The sequence below is a fragment of the Psammomys obesus genome, unplaced genomic scaffold (assembly GCF_907164565.1).
Source record: "Psammomys obesus unplaced genomic scaffold, mPsaObe1.curated_primary_1811, whole genome shotgun sequence".
Taxonomy (NCBI): domain Eukaryota; kingdom Metazoa; phylum Chordata; class Mammalia; order Rodentia; family Muridae; genus Psammomys; species Psammomys obesus.
Window position 1 is genome coordinate 5570537 of NW_026596256.1, and position 20611 is coordinate 5591147.

Sequence of the window (20611 nt, forward strand, 5' to 3'; positions counted from 1 at the left end):
TTATTTCCTTTTTACTTTTGTCCTTTTGTCTAAAAGTTACGTTGCATAATTATGTTTCATACTGAGCCTTGCATTTTTTTTCTCAGCATTTTCCTTATCTTTACTAGAGAAAAGGGCTACCTGTTCCTTGGCTACACGTCAGTGGGATCATTTGTATTTTACTTGTAATATGTCAAACCTCACTTCCAGTGTTTCTAAAGCAAAAGGTTCAGAGAAAGGCAATATTGTGCATTTTAAAGGACTATGTTCTGCTTTTTCTCTTCTGCAAGAGGGATATGGACAGTGGCAGATGCTTGGTCTTTCTTGCATGTAGACACAGGATGCCATTGTGCTGCCTTTGGCCCTCAGCAGGACATACCGGCATAGTGAGATTAAGTGTGTAAGCTAAGATTGTTGTGTCCCAGTGAAGCCCTGTCTCCCCACAGTCTATCCTCACCCTGTGTGGACCCCATCCTCAACCTCATATCCCATGTCTATCTCTCACATTCCTCCATCACTCCCACCCACGGCCAGGCCCCCATGCACTCTGATGCACACCTTTGGGGTGTCACAGCATCCAAAGTGTTCCTGTAAAGTGTCCCTGCCCTTATTTTGAGACTCTTCTATAACTTTACTTTAAAATGGGCCCTGACCTGAACTTCCCAACTGTGGCAGGTTCCTACCCTCTACCCCTTCCTCCCACCTACTCATGGCTGGCTTCTTCCTGAGTCCAAAGTTTTAATGTCCTCTCTGTCCAAACACCTTCACTGGCCACCAAATGCCGAGGAACCCTGGTTTACTATCCTTTTAACTCTTGGCAAAACCCTTAAAAGTCAGCATGGATTATTGTTTCTGTTGGTTTACCAGCCATTTTTACCATTTGGTTCCAAGGAAGCAGGTACCTTGTTGACTAATCAACCATCGCATTCTGGCACTTAAAATAGCAGAAAGTATTTGTAGAATAAATGTAAACTTAGTAAGAGGTTAAGCAGGAATGGTTCACAGTAGAGAGGGAATGTTCTTTGCACAGGGACACCTAGAGTCAGGAAGATTCTTAGCATACTTAAGAAACTAAAATTACGTCAGTAGTCAGATTCCCTGGAGGTTATTTGAAGGCCATTCCACAAGAGAATAAGGTCATTGAAGGATCAACTTTTTTTCCAACCAAATAAATAGATGATAGATAGACAGACAGATAGATAGATAGATAGATAGATAGATAGATAGATATAGATAGATAGATAGATAGATAGATATAGATAGATAGATGATAGACAGATTCTTTAGATAACTCTTACCAAAGCGACTTCATGCATGCGATGGCAGAGAAAATAAAGCCACTGAAAGACACCAATTTGTAAATGTTACCTCATTTGGAATAGGGGTCATTGCATCTAAAAGTGAACTAAAGATCTTTGGGAGTGAGAGGGATGATATGCAGATCTGCACATGTCACATAAACATGGCCAAAGGAATCTAAGATGGGACGGAGAACATGAGGCTCCCCGGGCCCAGGTACCCAATGCTCTAGTCATGGTTGTGGGACAACCATGTGTGTGGTAGAAATAGAAGAGGACTGACAAAGTGAAAAAAGAAAAAGCTATTTATTCTGAGCTCACTATAGCAGAGAGCGAGCCTCTGCCATCTGCGTTCTGGCAGAAACTCATGAGGCACAGGAAGCTCTGCGGTGGGAGAGGAGAGGCCCAGGTGTGCCGTGATGCTGAGCGCATCTGTGCGGAGAAGCTGCACGCAGGCTGTCTAGAAGTGGGGCACCCCTCCGGGAGTGGTTAGGGGCCACATTTGGCTTTTGGCAGTTAGTCCCAAGATGAAGGTGGAAACAAAATGAAGAAAGCTGACAGCTATGACTTAGACCCTGGCCACTGAGGGCTGCTTGACTTGGAGGTGGTTGTTTGGCTCCCTGGGTTGTGATTAGAGACAGTGGTCTGACTTTTAATCATGCCGACTTCCCGTGTGCTGCCTCTCTGGCTGGTCAGCATGGGGAGGGTTGGATTCCTGGGCAGGTAGCTGTAAGTCCTTACATAATCCAGCTATTGCCTCCATGGATATTCAGTCTCAACATGGTCAGACTTCTGGAAACACTAAGAAGGCATCACACTGGGGCCAAATAATGTGGAAACCATGCCAGTTTGGAAGGTGAGGCATCCATAGGAAATCCAGGCCTCTCCCTGAAGATACTCAGGATGTTTTATAAAGGTAAATTTACAGCCACCGGTCGGGAGTGGGGACTCAATTTCAGTAACTGCAGCCACAGTACTCACGAAGGATGGCGACACCTGATCGAAGTTCCATGGGTCAGTGAATAGGTGGCAAATTCTTTGTGACTAGCAAATCACAGAGCTTTTCAAGTTTTCTTTTTGGACTGTATCCACTGTGGGTGGATATTGGGTTCCCATGGGGAATACAGATATGATAGGTGAGTGACCATTGCACGCTCAGAAAGATCAGGCTTCACTGCAGCCGATGGGTGCGCTAATGTTGTCAGGTTTAATGATTAAGTTTGCAAGCTCCCACGTCCCTGTGGGTAAGGAGAAAATTCCTTGCATCAGCTACAAAGGTTCAGCATCTCTGCTTGGGCGGTCGTTCCTGAAAGGATGGTTGCAGATAATGCGTGCTATCTGTCAAGGAAATGGCTTGCTGAGAGAGTGGCTCATCCTGGGCTGTCCTCCTGCTCCCTCTGCAAAACTCAGGCTTGTACTCTGTGGGGTAGAAGTTAAGTTCCTCTACCCTGTGCCTCTGTGGCCTCCCTCAACTCCAAATTCTTAACGGGAAACCACCAAAGCAAGGCATTCCGTCCAGTAGTGACAGCACTGAAAGAATTTGCCTTAGAACCAATTCATGTCGCTAGGAGTGCAGAAAGAATACGAAAAGCGTTGTTGAGGGGTCCACGCAGGTGATGGGCAATGCTTTCAATAATTCCCTCAAGGAAGAATTAAGTAACTTAGGACTCCACCGGGAAATGCTGCCTAATGGAGACAAGTACTGATTGTTCCCACCCAGAGGGAACAGGTCCCCCACCACAGGCTCTTTGGCATCCTGTGGAGATATCCGTGAACATCATTACTAGGAAGGCGGTATCTAGTGGGCAAGGGCCAAGGATGCAAAAACCAACTGGCAGCTCCCCACTGCAAGAGGAAGAAAGGACAACATTCGTTGCAGAAAACGAAGTTCTGGAGGGAGGAGGCACAGATTTTCTTGGTGTCTTGAGGCCTTCCTCCTTTCTCTCCTTTCCTCTAAGGCTCAAATCGAGACCCAGGGAAATGAGCCAGCCACAGGTACTTTGCAGATGAGAACACTGGAAAAAGACAGAAATAAGAGTAGGAACCCAAGTTACCAAGAAGTCTTCTGGAGTCAAACTGTGTTCCCCTCCCCCTCCCCCACTCAGGACAGCACAACTCTGCACTGTTACACAAGTCAGCTTCTCTCAGTTAGCTGAGGGAACAGGGACATATTTGGAAAACGGATTCACTGCTGCTACGGAAACACTAGATCTGAACAGCGACTCGCGACGTTAATGTGGAAAATGCCACGTGCCATCCAGCCTCTCACAGATGTTACACAACACCTCAGCTCTCACCAGGGTCTCCTAAGTCATGAGGTGTGCCAGCACTCCGGCACCAACTGGAGCGCTTAGCTGGCATTCTGAAAGCTGTGCCGCACCATTAGGCGAGCCGCTTCAGCCACACGTCTCTGTATTTTTAGAAGACACTTTTAAAATCTCCGTTGCTGGGTCTTTTCCTATCCCGTGAAAAACCACCAAGCTGATTGATGCCTTTGCCTCCAAGTCAGTTTGCTCCAGACCTTACCTTTTTTTTTTAATGCTTTGTGTTAGAACTTCTCGATCTTGACGCATTTGTCTTAGACATGCTGCATATGGTGCTTGGGGAATTAGCATTGTTCAGATTCACATGCGGCGGTGATGGAGTCTGACTGAAGTGTCAGTGTGGACTCAAGCCAGGTCGGGCAGAAACACCGGGCAAGGGTGGGGGAAAGGGAGAAGGGATGGGGGACTCAGTCCATCCTAGAACCTACAGCTGGGAAGACAGACACACAGAGCCCCTTCTGTAAGGGGCTTTCAGAGCTGCTGTGGGGCATGAAAATCGTTCTGTTACCCTGAGAAGAAAACTCTAGTCGTCAGTGATCCCAGAAATACTCTGTTTGGCTCACCCACACAAGCAGAAGCCTTAACTGAGGGTGGTCAGGCGTCAACATCCATGAGGAAGAGGTTGGTGAATCCTTTAGGCAGTGGAAAAGCTTGGGGGAGCTGAGCAACCACATTCAGCTCTCTAAGGAGAGAATGTTCCTGAAACCAAGAGTCAACTGAGTAGCTACTAGTGACCTTGACCTTCTCAAAGGCTTCCTTCAACCCAGAGAACATACACACGTCAGGGCACCTTTTTGGAGAGTTGGCAGGTAGCATTGCCAGCTCTTTTTTTTCTCTCCACGATAAGAGTTTATGCCACTTAAAATGTTAGAACCAAATGTGCTTCCTGATTCTTTTACATATAAGAACAGAGATGAATATTATTACAGTTGGAGGCTCTGTACCTTTGCCAAATTAAGCGGGATCTTGATTTGTCATCAGGAGAGGGCACAAAGCATCTACTGCTTGTAATGGAGTCTGTGAACTCAAATCATCTCAATAGCTCAGAAAGACTAAATGCAGACGAGATACATGGAAAGGTCTCCGCCCAAGAAAGCTGGTGTTTAGAATGAGATAATGTAATAAAATCTGAATTTAAGGAGTGTTTGCTCCCCAGAATACAGCCCATCATCAGGGTTGTCTAGACAACTGGGGATGTTCACTTGGGCCTTGGTCAGATTCTGCAGCAGGTGCATGCGGCCCCTTGATGCACTGATGCTCTCAGCTCTCAGGTGTGTCATTGGCACGGCTGTGCAATTCTGGAATCATTTCCAATCCTCAGCACCTTCTGTAGCACGTCACCTGACCCACCAACTGTTTCTGAGAGCAGGAAGACTCTGTCACTGGGGAGATTCTCATGCCACCAGGAACACTGCCAAAGTCTGTGCTCTGCTCCTCTCCATACCTCACTATCTGTGCTGGCTCTCTAAATCTGCCCTTTTCTTGAGTGGCCTGAAGGAAATGAGAGAACCTTCAGCTTCTCTCTACTCAAATCCTCAGGACATCTGCAAAGTGAGTTTCAGTACAGAGCATGTAGACCACATGGTGAATGATGACTTTCACCCCAAAGAGTTAGGTAGAAACCTTTCCAAAGCAGGGGGTCATCACACCTCACCTGTGGGCACACAGCCCCCACAATCCTTGTAGCCAGCCTAGTTTTCTGTACCTGTTGGTCAGCTTTGTGTTTCTGTAAAGAAGTGTCAATTAGAGACAATTAGCTTAGGGAAGGGAAAACTGGGCAAGGGCCTTGCTTTTGGCCCCTGACGAGAAGGAGCATGGGGCTGAACAAACTGCTTATGTCTCAAGCCAGCAAACATGAAAGAGGACAGGATCAGTGCCCCATAGTCCCCTTTAATTATATGTCCTCAATGATCTAAGGACCTTCTCTAGGCACCATCTCTTGGTGGTACCACCATCTCCCCCTAACATCACAGTCAGAACCAGCATCCTGGCCTTCAGAGGAGCACCCATTCACAACTCTCCAGTTGCCCTCTCACATGTGCATGCTCCAACAAGCAAGCCATGAACTGGAAGATTTTTAAAGTTTCATCTGTGGCCAGGGCTGGAGCACAGTGGCAGGACACTTATGCACGTTTGCATCCCTTAGATAAATCCCTAGTACCAAAACCTTAAAATTCATCTGCACTGTATGAGTCCTCCATCACCATGATTAATGCTTCAGTGGAACAACTGAAAGAGGAATCATTTGTTTTGCCCCATTGTCTCCAGTCAATGATTACTTGACATCATTGCTCTGAAGCCTGAGGTAAAGTAGAGCCCCCATGAGGGAAAGATGAGGCAGAGGAAAATTGACCGTTTTCACTTCCTGGCATCCAGGAAGCAAAGAGAGGGAAGAATCTAAAACAAGACCGATGAAGTCATGTCCACGGTGGCCTCCTTCTTCTAACCAGGCCCTACCTCCTGATGGTCTATCCAGTATGAGTGGATTCCCTCATTGAGGAGCCAGGGCCCTCATGGTCCAATGCCCTGGCTACCGCACCACCAACAGGAATCAAGCCCTGCAGCATAGAAGCCATTGGAAAAGCTGCAGATCCTAATGTAAAGTGGACTAGAATGTGCTATATTCGCTACTTTTCTGTCCCTGTGAAAAAATGTGGACTTTGGTCTCTATGGTGTGGTGCTGAAACCAAACCTCTCACACACCAAAAGACGAGTGCACACTCAGTGGTCTGTGATCTTCGATAGCAAGTCTGACCTTTCTTATGTAGCTCACAATCATCTTTTAATACATGTTTGAGGAGTATCTGCATTGCTCAGCATCTCCACACAGGACATGCAACCTCATACAGAGCTGATCAGTAATGTCCAAGGATGTAATCCAATCATAATAAAAAAAAAATGTGATGGCTAAAGGGGGGGTTTCCCTGTACGTGAGGTGCCAGTTTCTTCCTTGCTGGAAACAGTAACAATGTCGCTTATGTGAGCAAAAAGGCATTGTTTTTACTGGACATTTGGGTCAGCTTGTTCCCCAGGTTGCAAATTGTGGTTTTAAACTGACAAGGATTCTGACCTTCGCTCTAAGGGAATCCATCATTTGTTTGTCTCATGGCATTTGTTTTTTACCATTATAAAATGTAATTTCAACTTAAGAAAAAAAAAAACTTAAAATTAAACCTTTAACTGGAAAGCTGTTGGAGGACTCTGCTCCTCACTCCCTACTCCCCAACCCACCCCCACATACACACAACCTACACACACACACACAAAACCTCCTCCCACACACACACACAGCCTCCCACACACACATATACAACCCCCCCACACAACATTCTTTAACTGGGTTTATTTTGACCCTGTAGAGAGAACAAGAAAGCCACTCCTATAATTTTGCGTTGTTTCTCTTTCTGTTACTCAGCCCAAGCTTTCAGAATTAGACTGATCCCCAATATGACTCAGGGAGCCTCACTTCCCCTGGGGGCGCTGGTGGCATGCAATTTGTGCTAGTATCCTCACATTATTACTTCCATGTAGCTCAAAGTGAGTTCCTTTTTTGTTTTTTTAATGACAGAATAGACACTTTGATAAAAAGTTGGGTTCAGTGTCCTGAGCTTATAACTAGATTCTTGCCATTGTTCCTATGAGCCCACTTATCTTTTACTCACTCATCTTCCCCTGTCCCTGGCCAGTGATAAAAATTTTCCACCATTTTGTCACACATGGAGAGACAGAGTTAAAACCCAGTATCACATTTGGACACGGGGAGACTAGGGTTCTGATGTAAGCCACTTGGAGTTTACACACATTCTGAAAGGACAAATAGCAAACCACATCTTATTTGCTGAGCAATTATTCCATATTCTTTAATGAGCCATATGCTATTAGTTCTCAGCAGAGTAAGGGAATGAGGCAGAGTAAACATGACTCTATTTGACTGGTTAACAATATGATATGGACAAAGCTCCAAAACTTACTGAAATGCCTTCATTGGCTCTCATCAGACCAAGATGTTTGAACAAACTATCTAGTTAGTGTATTTCTGGTAGCTGGAAAAATCCCAGCTTAGTATGCACAAGACTGGTTCTGTTGTGCTGGTAGCCAGAGTTACAGCAAGCAATCCTTGTCCCTGGGACAAACAGCATGAGGAAAACCCTAAAATCAACATTTAAATTCATAGCTAAAGCTCAGAGATGGCTATTATTAGCAAAATGTGCCATCTGGTAACTTTCTGTTTTGACCACTTGTGCCTGCTAACTAACTGAACTTCCAAAATAATCGTTTTAAATTTAGGTGGTGTCCAGCAGCTCACGACCTTAATGAAGAGCTCTGGTCATCCTGCCCTCATTACAGACTTCATTTTGATTTAAAATCAGAAGGATATATATTTATTTAGCAGCAATGTGTTGGACTAGCTAAGAGCTTTCAAATGCTGTGGTTTATGAAATAAAAATTAGTGGAAAAAAGATGATGCCGCCAGTTGGTGTTGCAAATTCTGATTTTGTATTGTTCATCACACTGCCTGCAGCACTCAGCGCCTGGCACATAGTGGGCACTTGATAAAAATGTAACTGGAGGCATGCCCATAGACCAGCCACACTGCGGTGATTCAGTTTAGTTGCTAATGTGCTGCCAGAAGACGGGGCGGATGTCCAAAATCTAGGACAAACTCCAGAATATATTGTCAGTTGTGAGGACAGCTAATTTGAGGTTTTCTTCTCTGGTTCCAAAGCTCTGCCTTGTGAATTAAAACCTCCACATCAAATGAATGAACTCACTGTTTCTGATTGTGCGTTCAGTGTTATACTGCTGGGATTTTTTTTTTTTTTTTTTGGTCGTGTCTTTTGAATTTGTGTTGATAAGCCTATAGAAGAAGGTTGGTTGGTTTTTTGTTGGTGTTGTTATTTATTTGTTTGTTTGTTTTTAAATCTCTCAAGAAAGAACTCCTGGGCAGGCCAGAGCAGAGCAGTGCCTCCAAGTAAGCACTGGAAGAAACTCGACTGACCGTGAATAGATCATCGCACAGATTTCTTTCTCTCTCTTCTTTACTATGAAAAAACTCAGAAGACACCGTACACCTCATGGCAGGATTATTGTCTTTCTCCTTCTTCTCTTCTCCCTCCTCTTCTTCTTCCTCCTCTTTCTTCTCATTCCCTGCCATTAAATCTTTTCTCTTCACTTTGCCACAATTCAATATATGAGGCTCTTCTCTGTGTCCTATCTATTGTTTTCTAGGCCTACAACATTGATCTTGTTACTTAATAACAACTACTTCATTCAAAGCACATAAGGGAAAGAAACATATTTTGAACTTTGAACTTAGAAAATGGCAAATTATATGGCTAGGGAAGTCATTGTCAATATGAAGCCAGGCTTCAGTGTTAGATCTGGACTTGTGAATTTATAAAAATAATGAATAAATTGGATCTCTCTCTCTCTCTCTCTCTCTCTGTGTGTGTGTGTGTGTGTGTGTGTGTGTGTGTGTGTGTGTTTCTGAGAATTAAATCCAGGACCTTGAGACTCCTACGAGGAATCCCCTAGACCCATTCCTTAATCTTAACTACACTTAAAAAAATTCAAAAGGTTAACATACTTCAGCAACTGCCAACAAAGAAAAATGTGTTACTAACATCATTTTATGTATGGTAGACTGAAGAATAAAATTTCAAGCTACAGAATAAAATTTTTAATGTAGAACCTGTATTCTTACAAGCCAATAATGGAAAGGCTTTCTCAGTCTCAAGCAATCAAAGGCCATTAGTAAGCTATTACAAAAGAAGAAATACACATAATAAGTATGTTTGCAACATTGCTGGCAATAAAACCACTTCCGATTTTAAGCAATGATATCTTAATCTTATTTAGAAAATTTCCAAAACAAAATTAGAATAATGCTAAGCCACAAGAGCTCCGGGAAATGACCATATGTTAAGGAAAGCATGATTTAATTGAAACACTAGATGGAGGACAAGACCTTTTAGAAGAACCGTGAGAGCTGGAGAGATGGCTCAGCAGCTAAGGGGTGAGTTCCCAGCACCCATGTGGAAGATCACAACCATTGTTAACTCCGGATCCAGAGACCTGATGCCCTCTTCTGGCCGCCATGGGCACTGCATGCATATAGTGCACATACAGACAAGCAGATATACATGCACAAACACATAAAATTAATTAAAATATAATGTAGGGGGAAAATTACATATTTCCCAACCCACTCAGTTAGCAAGTATTTTTGAGCACCTACAACATATTCTTCTAGTTACTAAAAATTGAATTTCAATTTTCAAGGAATAAATGTATATAAGGGAATAATCAGGTGACTGAATGCTCATTTACAGGGGTGCTGCTGAGTTATTACAGTAAGAAAAATGCTTAAATCAGTTTAATTTAAAGTTTAAATGCCTAAGTGAACTAGAATATTCCATGTGGTAAAATGCTTGACAACTACCAAACATCATGGTGAAAAGGACCCATGAATCAGTTTGCTTTCCTGTGTGACACAGACCATGACCAAAAGCAAAAAAAAAGTCTTACTCATCCTCACTACCATCCATCATTGAGGGAAACCAAGAGGGGAACTCAAGTAGGGCAGGAACCTGGGGGCAAGAACTGAAACGTGATTAGAAAAATACTTTAGAGCCTTCAAAAATAAGACGGCACTGGATCATGAGTTATCGATGGCCTTAATATACTCCATATTTTTCAATGCAATTGATTATCATTTCAAAACATAGAATTTCATTATTTAAGGTGCGTTCTTGAGAGCAAGATAGTGTGTATTTGCATGTCATTATCCAGACCTTTGATGAAGAGAAAAACAGGAAGTTATTCATTATTTACAATACTTAGCATGGAATTTAACAAACACAAAAACTGAAAATTTAAACATGGAGATTATTTTTCACCCTCACAGGAAGACAACTGTATATATAGAAAGCAAGCTCTCCGGTAGATTCACAGTGATGCATCGAAGGTTACCACGTATTTGTAAGGAGGATGATCACACCTGATTTTCAGTGTTACCCCCATATAGTTTGCACATATCATATAGATGCACAATTGCTCCATTAAGGACCCAGGACAATACACTGGGGCCTGTCAAGGTGGGTGGAATCTTCCATCACCAGAAGAAACTCACGGTAAAATTACAAAAGCACAGATAACTGAAGGGGTCCGTGGAGAGAAATCCTATAACAGCTTCCCTTTACCAGCCTATTCACAGTATTATTCTAAGTAATGTAAGTTTGGGGGCTTGGAGTGTCCTCGACTTGACTGTCCCCCAACCCCTCATGTGTCTTCTTATTCTTTCCCCAGAATGTCGTGTGGTGAAATCCACTTCTTACACCAAAATAGCATCAGCGTCGCGCAGGGGCACCACCAAGAGCCCAGGACCTTCCCGGCGAAGCAAGTCTCCCGCCTCCACCAGCTCAGGTAAAGCCACTAAGAGTCTCCCGAGCAGCTGCCCGGCTTCTAACGCAGCCGAGGGTGTGTGGAAGGAGAGCGTGAGGTTCTCAAGCAGGCGTCGACTCTGCTTTATAATTTTAGAACATGTTCAAGCGGATGAACAGATTTGTCCAAGTCTAGCATGTTGGCTGTAAGAAGAAGAAAAAATCAGACTTAGAAAAGCACTCTTTCTGAGACTCAGGAAATAGAGAGTTGCTCCAAATGGAAGCGCTTTACCAGCTGCTGCTGCACCTTCTACCTGGCTCATCTCTCTGGGTCGAGAACTTTCCATTGCGACATTGATTATGCTTGGATCTGGCTTACGGAGGCCTTCCAGTTTGTCTTTGCTGAATCTGTTTCTCACGCTTGTGACACCAGCCTGGGTTACCACATATGGCTCTGGGACTAAAAAGCAGTGACACTGGGTATGGGGAGGTATGCCCCTGCCTGGGTCAGTCTCTGGACTTTTCTAAAGCATAAGACTCAAAGTTTAAAGCTCATGAGAGCTATTTGGGAACAGGTAAAGCTTAACATGCTGATTCCATCCCCTTGGGTGCTGAGGATGAGTCTCTGCTTTAGCATCTTTTAGGGAGTTTGAAAGAGTCCATGTCACATTTCAAGCAACAACGAGGGAAGTGGTTCTCAGCCTCATTACTACCACCTGAGAACATGCCAGCCATGTAGTGCCTCGAGCCCCATTTCAGATCCACTTGACTCAGAAACTCTGGAATGAGGCCATGCAGGTTGGAGTTTCTAGAACATTCTAGGTAACCCTGATGTATACATACGTTTACGTAGCACTGGATTCTGGTAACGGAAAGGAAATAAACAGAGAGAACTTGTTTAACTCTGGGTAACCGAGGAGGAAAGACAGGACTTGCTGAGCTTTCTTTCTTGGCCTCATGAGGGTTCCTGTCTTCATCTTTCTTGTCTATAAGGTGCCATATCCATCCATACTCCTAGCCACCGTAGCAGACCTCTGGATGACTCAAAGCATGGACAGCCTCTTTACTGTTGGAAGGCCTAGTTATTGAAATCGCATCATAATTCCGAACTTGCTGTATTTCAAACTCCCCTGAGAAAGTTTAGCTTGTCCACTGTCTGGTGACAAGTATAAGGACCTAAGTTTGACTACCTAGCACCCACATAAAAAAGCCAGGCACTCCCACCTATGCCTGTGACCCCAGCATTGGGGGACAAATATGAGCAGATCCCCAAAGCCTGGTGGCCAGCCAGCATTTTTGAAACAGCCTGAGCTACAGGTTCAAGGAAAACCAGAAACCTAACACCCTTCTGGCCTCAGCATGACGGCATGTATGCCTACACACATACCCAGGCTCATACATAGGTCCACTACACACACACAGCAGGTAGATATACCTGCACTTCATACACACATAAAATGGTAGACAGTAATATGAGCTGGTTTGATTTAAATAAAGACCAATGGAGTTTAGTTTCTCTTCATACTGTTTCCTAACATGGAAAGCAGGAGTTGCACTGCATTGAAGCTGCAGTTGTTGCTGTCTTCCAAAAAAATTGGAGATTTCAAAATGTAGCCCTCATCTTGGATCTCTTCCAAAAAACATTGGCATTGGGGCAGGAGATTTGTCTTAGGGCTTTTATCCCATGGAAGATGCATAGACAATGTTTTGTTTAGTTACATCTTCCACTTTGAATCTCACAGATCACTGTGGCAAACATAACTGAGCCCCGAGAGGTGTCTTCCTACCCTCAACTGAACAATGAGGGAGTGTATCACCCCTGCCTTTGGAAGCATACATTCTAAAGAACAGATCTCTCTGTGTCTGCAGATTCTCCGTTGCCAGTTCAACCAACCATGGGTCAAAAATACTCAGGAAAGAAATTGTATCTGTACAGAATATGTAGCTTATTTGGGGTTTGCTATTTCCTAAGTAATGGTGTATAATCACTGTTTATGTCGTGTTTGCACTTTGTCAGTATTTTAAATAATCTGCAGACGATCTACATGGGCATCTATGTGGAGGCCATACGCAGATACTATGCCGGTTTGTCTGAGACTTGAGTATCTGTAGATTGCAGTATTCACAGAAAGAACCCCTCCCCAAGAATATTGAGAGACAACTGCATTGTCTATGCTGTAAAGAAACATTCATGGCAACAAGTGTTCAATAATGAATACTGGAGGGTCGGTGCTGACTCCTAGAGATGTGAGGGAGAACATTCAAAAGAGAAAGACCTTACTCCACGAATTTCTCCTATGACTGAAACACTGTCTGCATAACCCAGGCATAAAACTTACTTATCTGTGACTCCAGAAATCCTGGTCTTTTTATTTATGCTATTTAAATTTTACATTTTTTATGGATATATAAAATATTTTATGCAACATATGCAGATAAGACCAGAATCAAAGCTGGAGAAGTGTAGAAAATTTTAATCAGCTCACTAGACTTAATTTGGCAAGTTCTATTGATACTGTCAAAGGAAAATGCAAGCTATTAATCTTAGCTCCATCCTATTCTTCGATGCAGAGATTCAGCTATCTGCATTGTGTGAAGGAGCATTTCTGCTTTTGGGCTTCAACAGAATTATTGTAGATAAAATTCACCAAGAGCCTAGTGGTTCATTTCCTGTGTTTGCAAATTTTCATGTACTTAAAGCCCATTCCTGCAACTATTCTCTTCTCACCATTGAGCACTTGCTCAAAATGTGGTTCATAGTTCTGAACCAGTATCATGATTTAATGTTTACTTGGAGATAGCATCTTGTACAAACTGCCTTATAAAGCTCCTCATTGTTAACACCAGGTTAATTAGACAATTCCTGAGTGTCTGCCACATTCCAGCATGCCTTAAGCCCCAAGAAGACAACAATTAAATCACAGTCCTTGCCAGAAAACTCATTTGTATTCTAGTGTATGTGTGTGTGGTGGGGGGAGGTGTATGATGTACTCAGTGTCCTGATGGCCTAGAGGATGGAGGAAAAAAGCATCATTAACTCAGTCAGAGTAGGCTTCCAGAAGACTAGGATCTGTAAATTAGGACTGGGAGAATTTCGCAAAGGTGTGAAGGAACAGGAGGACATTTTTCTCCAATTTAAATGAAGGCATAAAGCCATAAAAGTGTAAGGAACAGTTTTCAGTCAATAAGTAGCTGAGCATGGTGGCACATGCTGGTAATCCCAATACTCAAGAGTCTGGAGAAGTATGAGTTTGCAGCGATCCTGGGCTACACAATGAGAGACCCAGAAAAACACAAAAGCACAGAATAGAATCCTGGAAAGGTCTAGAAAACTTGACATAGCTGAGTTGCATGTCAGATTGCAGAGGGCCAGGAAAGCATGTTTCCTTTTATAGGTATTAGAGGTAAAGGGGGACTTTGAAGTGTTGTCAAGGACCAGAGCTGGGTCTCAGCAACAGAGCACCATCCTGGACAGAACAACTCTATGTGAGGGTAGGGAGGCTCTGGGGGTTCCTATAGCCACCCTGGGAAGAAATCAGGAAGAGAGAACCGAAACCTTGTTGGAAACAGGAGAGAATTTCAAAGGGGTGTGAACCCGATGGATTTAACTAGATGTAAAGATGAGAGCAACTTAGAGATAGCCTGTTCATCCCGGGGAGCGAGGCAAGCTTCTCCACTTGAAGCATGAGAAATGTGTGATGCTTGTAGAAATGTCAGGAAACATGTTTTAGTAAGGAGATTTGAGCTGACAGCATAGACCCTGGCATGAAGCAATTTTTTAAACAATAGAAATGTAAGATTCCTCTGCGCCATCCAGAGATTTGCAAAGATAAAAAACAGAACCCTGAGGATCATCTGTCATTCTGAGAGCAGATTAGTGGAATCTAGAAAACTGGGAGGGAAGTGATAGTTCAAGAAAGCAGGAAGCTGGAGGTGAAGGGCAAGACAGAAGTGGTCTGTTCTAGAAGCCACACAGCAAGGAGTTGATAGGGGCTCCACAGTGAGGATGCAATTAGGAAGTAGCTATTCAAGCAGACAGGACCACATGGCTATAGGGGGCTTGCCTGGGAATAGTCTCCATGATTTCATGATTTGGTTGCCATGGTCTGGCCCCAGGATGAGCTGGGAGGAGGATATGGAGGCTTAAAGGGGCTTCTTGCCCTCTGCCATGCTGATCCATGTGCTAAGCCCCCCACTACAGCCACAGCCTTGGACCAACTTTTAGAAACTCAGAAATTCTATCATTTAACCTGTTGGGTTCACGTTACCTTCTGGGTGAATTCTGACTGCATGAATGATAGAACTACCAGAAGCCATTGTCTCTTTTCCCTTCACCCCTGCTCCTGGTGGGCCCTCCTTCCTATCACTCCCAGGAGAGTCATTAAAGCTCTATCTCACCTATGAGGTTAAAATTAGAGAAAAGAGCTGTTCCCTTCCCCCCCATTACAGTACCATCTTTGTTTGTTTTTGCTGATTCTACATGCTCTCTCACTCCTCTTTCTACTTCACCCTGACAATGTGGCAGGCCATGGACACAGGGCTCAGAAAGAAGATTCTGGACAATTAACAGTTTCCTCTGTGTCCAGGAAGCCGAGGACAGCCTAAGGCAGAACCTGGAGCTTCATCTGTACAGCCACCCCGGAGCCTACAGATATACAGGCCTTTGCCACCACTTTCTTTCTTTGCTGGTCCTGGATATTTCAATGTCAAAGAGAAGTGAGCCTTTTGTGTTACAAAATGACAGGGAAACGGCAAGTGCTCTTCATTCCAAAACGTGCCCATGTAGCACTTAATTTTTTTTCAAAAAGTCAAAGACAAATCAAAACTTTTCATCATAGCAAACAGGTTGAAACTTACAAATGCAGTCCAAAGGTAAAAGAAACAATAGCCACTGAAGATATCACGTGGACATTTCTTTTCACTTAGAAAAATTCTATTGTGTAAGCCAGACATGGTGGCTCATGCTATAATCTTAGCCCCCAGCAGGATGAAGACACAATGCTCACATTCCAATCCAGCCTGCGTTACTTAGCAAGACCTTGACCCAAAAACTTAAGAGCAACAATTTACATTTTTCATTATAATTCAAAAAATTATAAGTAATATATTCTAATTAACAAATATTTTTAATTTTTATGTGTATATATATGTATATATAATCTAGTAAGCTATTGCTAAAACTTTCTCATTGACTTTTTTGTTTTAAGACAAAAACTACAAATGCAAATGCTTTGTAAAAACCTTTTTTTTTTTTTAACAAAAGTCTTGAGAGTCAAATGGAGCTACAGGCACTTTGCCCCACACTCTAAACATCTTCAAATGAACATAAAGCCTTGAGAAAGTATGGCGCATGTTTGTTCCTGAGTAAGCTTAGTTGTTCTAGCAAGCAAGGGGCGGAGGATCCTAGCTGAGCTGGTAGTAAGTACAATGTGGGTTTGTTGTGTAGTTTCTTTTAATATCACTTACTCTGTAGAACACCTACAGGGATTTGCCTTCCATCCTTTCTTTGTGTCAGAAGTCAGGTCTGTGTTTCCAGAAAAGGAAAAGACAGATCAAAAGTCCGTGTGCACTCTGATTCTGTTACAAAGGACTGACAGGGGAAGAATGAGAAGCATCTAACCACAGATGTTACTTCAAGAGACGTTTGTATTTTAAAAGCAAGCAAGTCTATTCATCCCTCTGCATCCTGCTCTTCCCTGAGAGAAATAGATGCCCTTAGTTGTCTCGTGTATGCACTTCTTAGCCATTATTTTTGCTTAGGAGAACCCCTACTTCAGCAGAAGTGGTAGGTTTTTTTCCTCCCCAATTCTCATTTAATGCCTAGCAATGTGCAAATTCTAGCATGTAGTGATTCTAGCTGACTACCATTTATGCCTTTCTGCCTTTCCTGGGTCTTCTTATATGACTCAGGTTCCCTGTGATTTTACCGTGTCTCCTGAGCTGATTCAAATTCTATCCTCCTACTGCCATTTCATGACTGCTAAGTTTATAGGCTTCTACCATCACACCTGACTTTCCATTTTTTTATTTGTTATTTAGTTTAGTCTTTGACGGTTTCATATGTGTATATGATGAATTTTAATCATGTTCATTCCATTACTCTCTGTCATTCCCCCTCCCTCTCTGCAAATACCCTTATTCTCCCCAAGATGTCCCATCCTACTTTCATATCTTTCTATGTATATGTGACCCATTACATTAATTAGAGCTGCTTGTGCGAGTGTGGGTAGGAGGCTGTTTACTGGAGCATAGAAAACTTACTGGAGCATAGAAAGCTTACCCATGGCTATGTGACTGAAGAAAGTGACATTTCTTCCCCAAGCAACCATTAACTGTCAGTAGCCCCTCGGGAAGTCTAGGACCTCTCCCATGATGAAATGTTGATGGGCATAATCGTGTGTAGGTCATGTGTGGACAACAACAGCTTCAGTGATTTCATGGGTACAAAGGATCTTCAAAAGATGTCCTTTTGGCACTCCTTCCCATTCTTCCAGAATGTTCATGAGGCTTGGCACTTTAGCCAGTTATGAGTCTCTGCACTATGACCAGCTGAAATAAGAGGTTTTTCTAATAGCATTGCCAATATATGGATATAAACTGCTTCAAATACAGTTTGATCACGTGTCTGCTTAGCAAAATGATAGTAATGGGTTCTCACCATGGCCTGGGCTACAGTTTCTCTGGCCATCAGCTCTTGGTACCAGGTTAATGGTACTGGGCATGAGTTCCTTCCTAAGGTACGGCCTCTAATCCTATTAAAAAGTAGTTGGTTATCTGCCATTACATTCATGACAGTATTGCACAGCACGCAGATCTTTCCAGGCCTGATCTTATTGGCTCAAAGGGTTCACATCTGCGTGATAACTTTTCTCCCACAGCAGCCTGTGTGCATAGTACCTTCCGGCACCATGAAAGCCACTGTCTTAGTTACTTTCCTAATGTTGTGAAAAGACAATGCAACTTCTAGAAGAAAGTATTTGATTGAGGGCTTGCTTACAGTTTCGGAGTGTTAGTCCATGATCGTCATGGCAAGAAGCATGGCTGCAGGCAGGTGCATAGCACTGGAGCAGTAGTGGAAAGCGCACATGATTAGAAAGGTGGAGGCAGAGGTGAGCCTGTGGTGGGCTTCTGAAACCTCAAAACCCAGCCCCAGTGACACACTCCCTCCAACAAAGCCGCACCTTCTAATCCTTCCTTGATAGTTCACCAACTGGGAATCTAAAGTTCAAATATGGGAGCCACTCCCATGCAATCCACCACAGCCTGCTACCACCAAGGAGGCTTCCAGATCAGCTCCAGCTTGATCTACCTACCTACATGCAGTACCCAGCATCTGTGGTATCAGCAACAGGGGTTTGCCATTAAGTGCTGCAGACAACCAGGCCCGTGGCAATAGTCTGCCTTATTTTGGGCATGAGTGGCACCTCCTCGACCAACAGCTTCTTGGAAAGACTCTGCATCAGTACTAGCATTTCTGTAGCTTCTGGAAGGAACATTATCCCCTGCCATGCCTTTTTTTCTTTTCAGCATTTTTTTAAATTGTATTTTAATTAGCTTATTGAATAGGTCTCAATATGACTTTTTTACACTTCCTTAGTGTTGTTCATCCCCCCCCTCAAACTCTCCCAAATCCCTCTGGGACTCTGGGAGTCCCTTTCCACTTTCTTTTCATGTTCTCCTCCCTTCTTCCTTCCTTTAAACATAGTATCTGGTCATGTCAGGGACATGGTAAAATATTTACACAAATAAAAAATGAGAAGCAATTTACCTCTCAATTAGTCTTGCTCTGAGATTTGTCTAATGTCATTGCCAGCTTCACAGGTGAAAATATGCACATGGCCCTTGGTGTCTGAGAGCCCTGGACATCCAACTGAAAAGAAAAAAAAAAAACCCTTTAAGCCAATACGATAAGGGAAAAAAAAAGTTTCTTCATTAGTGCACACAGAATCTGAGGCCATTTAGAAACAATGAATTAGTCAACTGTTTTCAAAATCTAGGATGTTTCAGAAACTTTCATAGTTAACAATAAGCTTCCTGTGGGAAAGAGGTTTTAGCATGTACCAGATGTGCTGAGTGGTTGATACAGAACCTGAATTTGTGGTTCCAGTTAATAAGAAAATGTAGACTCTTCTGTTTGAAGTGTTGAAGGGAAAGGTGGGTTGAATTCAGATCCCCAGACTTCGTGACAAATGCCTTTATCAGCAGAGCTGTCTTGCTGGCCCTGCTTTGATGTTATTGTAAGGGGTAGCTTCGTGCCCATCATTGTTCCCCTCTAATCCATTCTTGACCATGAAAGAGCTCTTGGGAGTTTTCTAAGATGCAAGTCTGGACCCCTGACTCCCCTTACAACCAATTGATAGTTTCTCATTGCTTTTGACTACAACCCAAGCTCTCTATTGTGAATTTCAGCACCCTGCACTCTCTGCTGATCCTTAGCCTTTATTCATGCTGTTTCCTCAGCTTAAAGAGGTTCCTCACCATGCCTGTCTCTGACACAGGTGGCTTATAAACTCAGAACACTTTTCCTCAGCACGCCTCCATCTTATGTGATTAACTTCTTTCCTGCTGCCTTCTCCATGGCCCACAGGCCAACCTTGGCCCTGTTAGTTAGGAATTCCAATAACAACACCCCAAGCTTCCCCTCCCAGAGCACCTCACTGTATATATCCCTATAGCCTGAAAGTCTGGTGTAGTGAGGGAAGGTGAGAGTAGGACTAAGACTAAGTGTAGACCTCAGCCTTTAGTTTTCAAACTGTTCGTTGCCTATGACTCAATTCCTTCATCTGTAAAGTGGAGGGGAGATAATACCGCCTATGTCATCAACTCTTCAGGAGTTAAATGAGATATTTCAGAGGTCCAAATGCATGACTGGTAGATAGAATGTGAGTCTGCGACAAGCTAAGCTACCCACAGTATGCGTACTCGCTCAACAGAGGCTTCTTGTTTGTGCTTGCTCAGAAAGTGCCCTCTGCTGTCTGTGTCCCTGCCCCCAGGCCCGAGCTCCACCCCCAGTTAATCAAAGCCAGCAATTTGAATGTTAATTTAATAAAAAGGAGCCCTCCAGCCAACCACTAGGGGCAGCTTCTCTTCCACTGGTAGGTGTTCTCCACCATGCTGAAATCTTGGCCTATTTCCTAACCTTTCCCTTAGAGACCACTGGCCGGGAAGTCCAGTCCAGTAAGCCATGAACATGAGACTACAGACCAGTAGCATGCAAGCAAATTTAAGCGCTCACAGCTTGCTGCTGTGCTATGCAAAAACATCAGTAAACAACCGCCCCCAAAAAGGTTTTAAAGACATACTTATCAAATATATTTCAAAGGGAAAACCACCAATGAGTACAGTGTGTGGAGCATAGGAAGCCAGGAGATTTCCCCTCCCACTAAGGTTTTTATGAGAATTCAGTGTATGTGTAAAAAAAAAAAAAAAACAGTCAACAAACACAGACTTCTGTATGTCCTTATCACCTGGAACTTGCCAGGTTTTTGGACGAGATATTGTCATTTTGAGTCTTGTATGAGTCACTGAGTTGGCTGCCCCCAGAGGCACTTCCTCATGATTCAGTGCAAAGGATTGAGCCGGCTGGGGCTTCCGGAGTGAGGAGTGAGTGTGTGTCTGGTGGGGGTTG

At 43.5% G+C, this 20611-nt stretch overlaps 1 protein-coding gene across 5 annotated transcripts in view; it reads left to right on the forward strand.

The window, feature by feature from the left end:
• Positions 1-20611, forward strand: part of Dclk1 (doublecortin like kinase 1) — a 277895-nt gene that overhangs the window by 188047 nt on the left and 69237 nt on the right. For all 5 annotated transcript variants that reach the window (XM_055596752.1, XM_055596749.1, XM_055596748.1 and 2 more), the window contains exon 5: positions 10910-11026. In XM_055596752.1, the coding sequence (XP_055452727.1) occupies positions 10910-11026 (117 nt within the window). The remainder of the gene's footprint in view (positions 1-10909; positions 11027-20611) is intronic.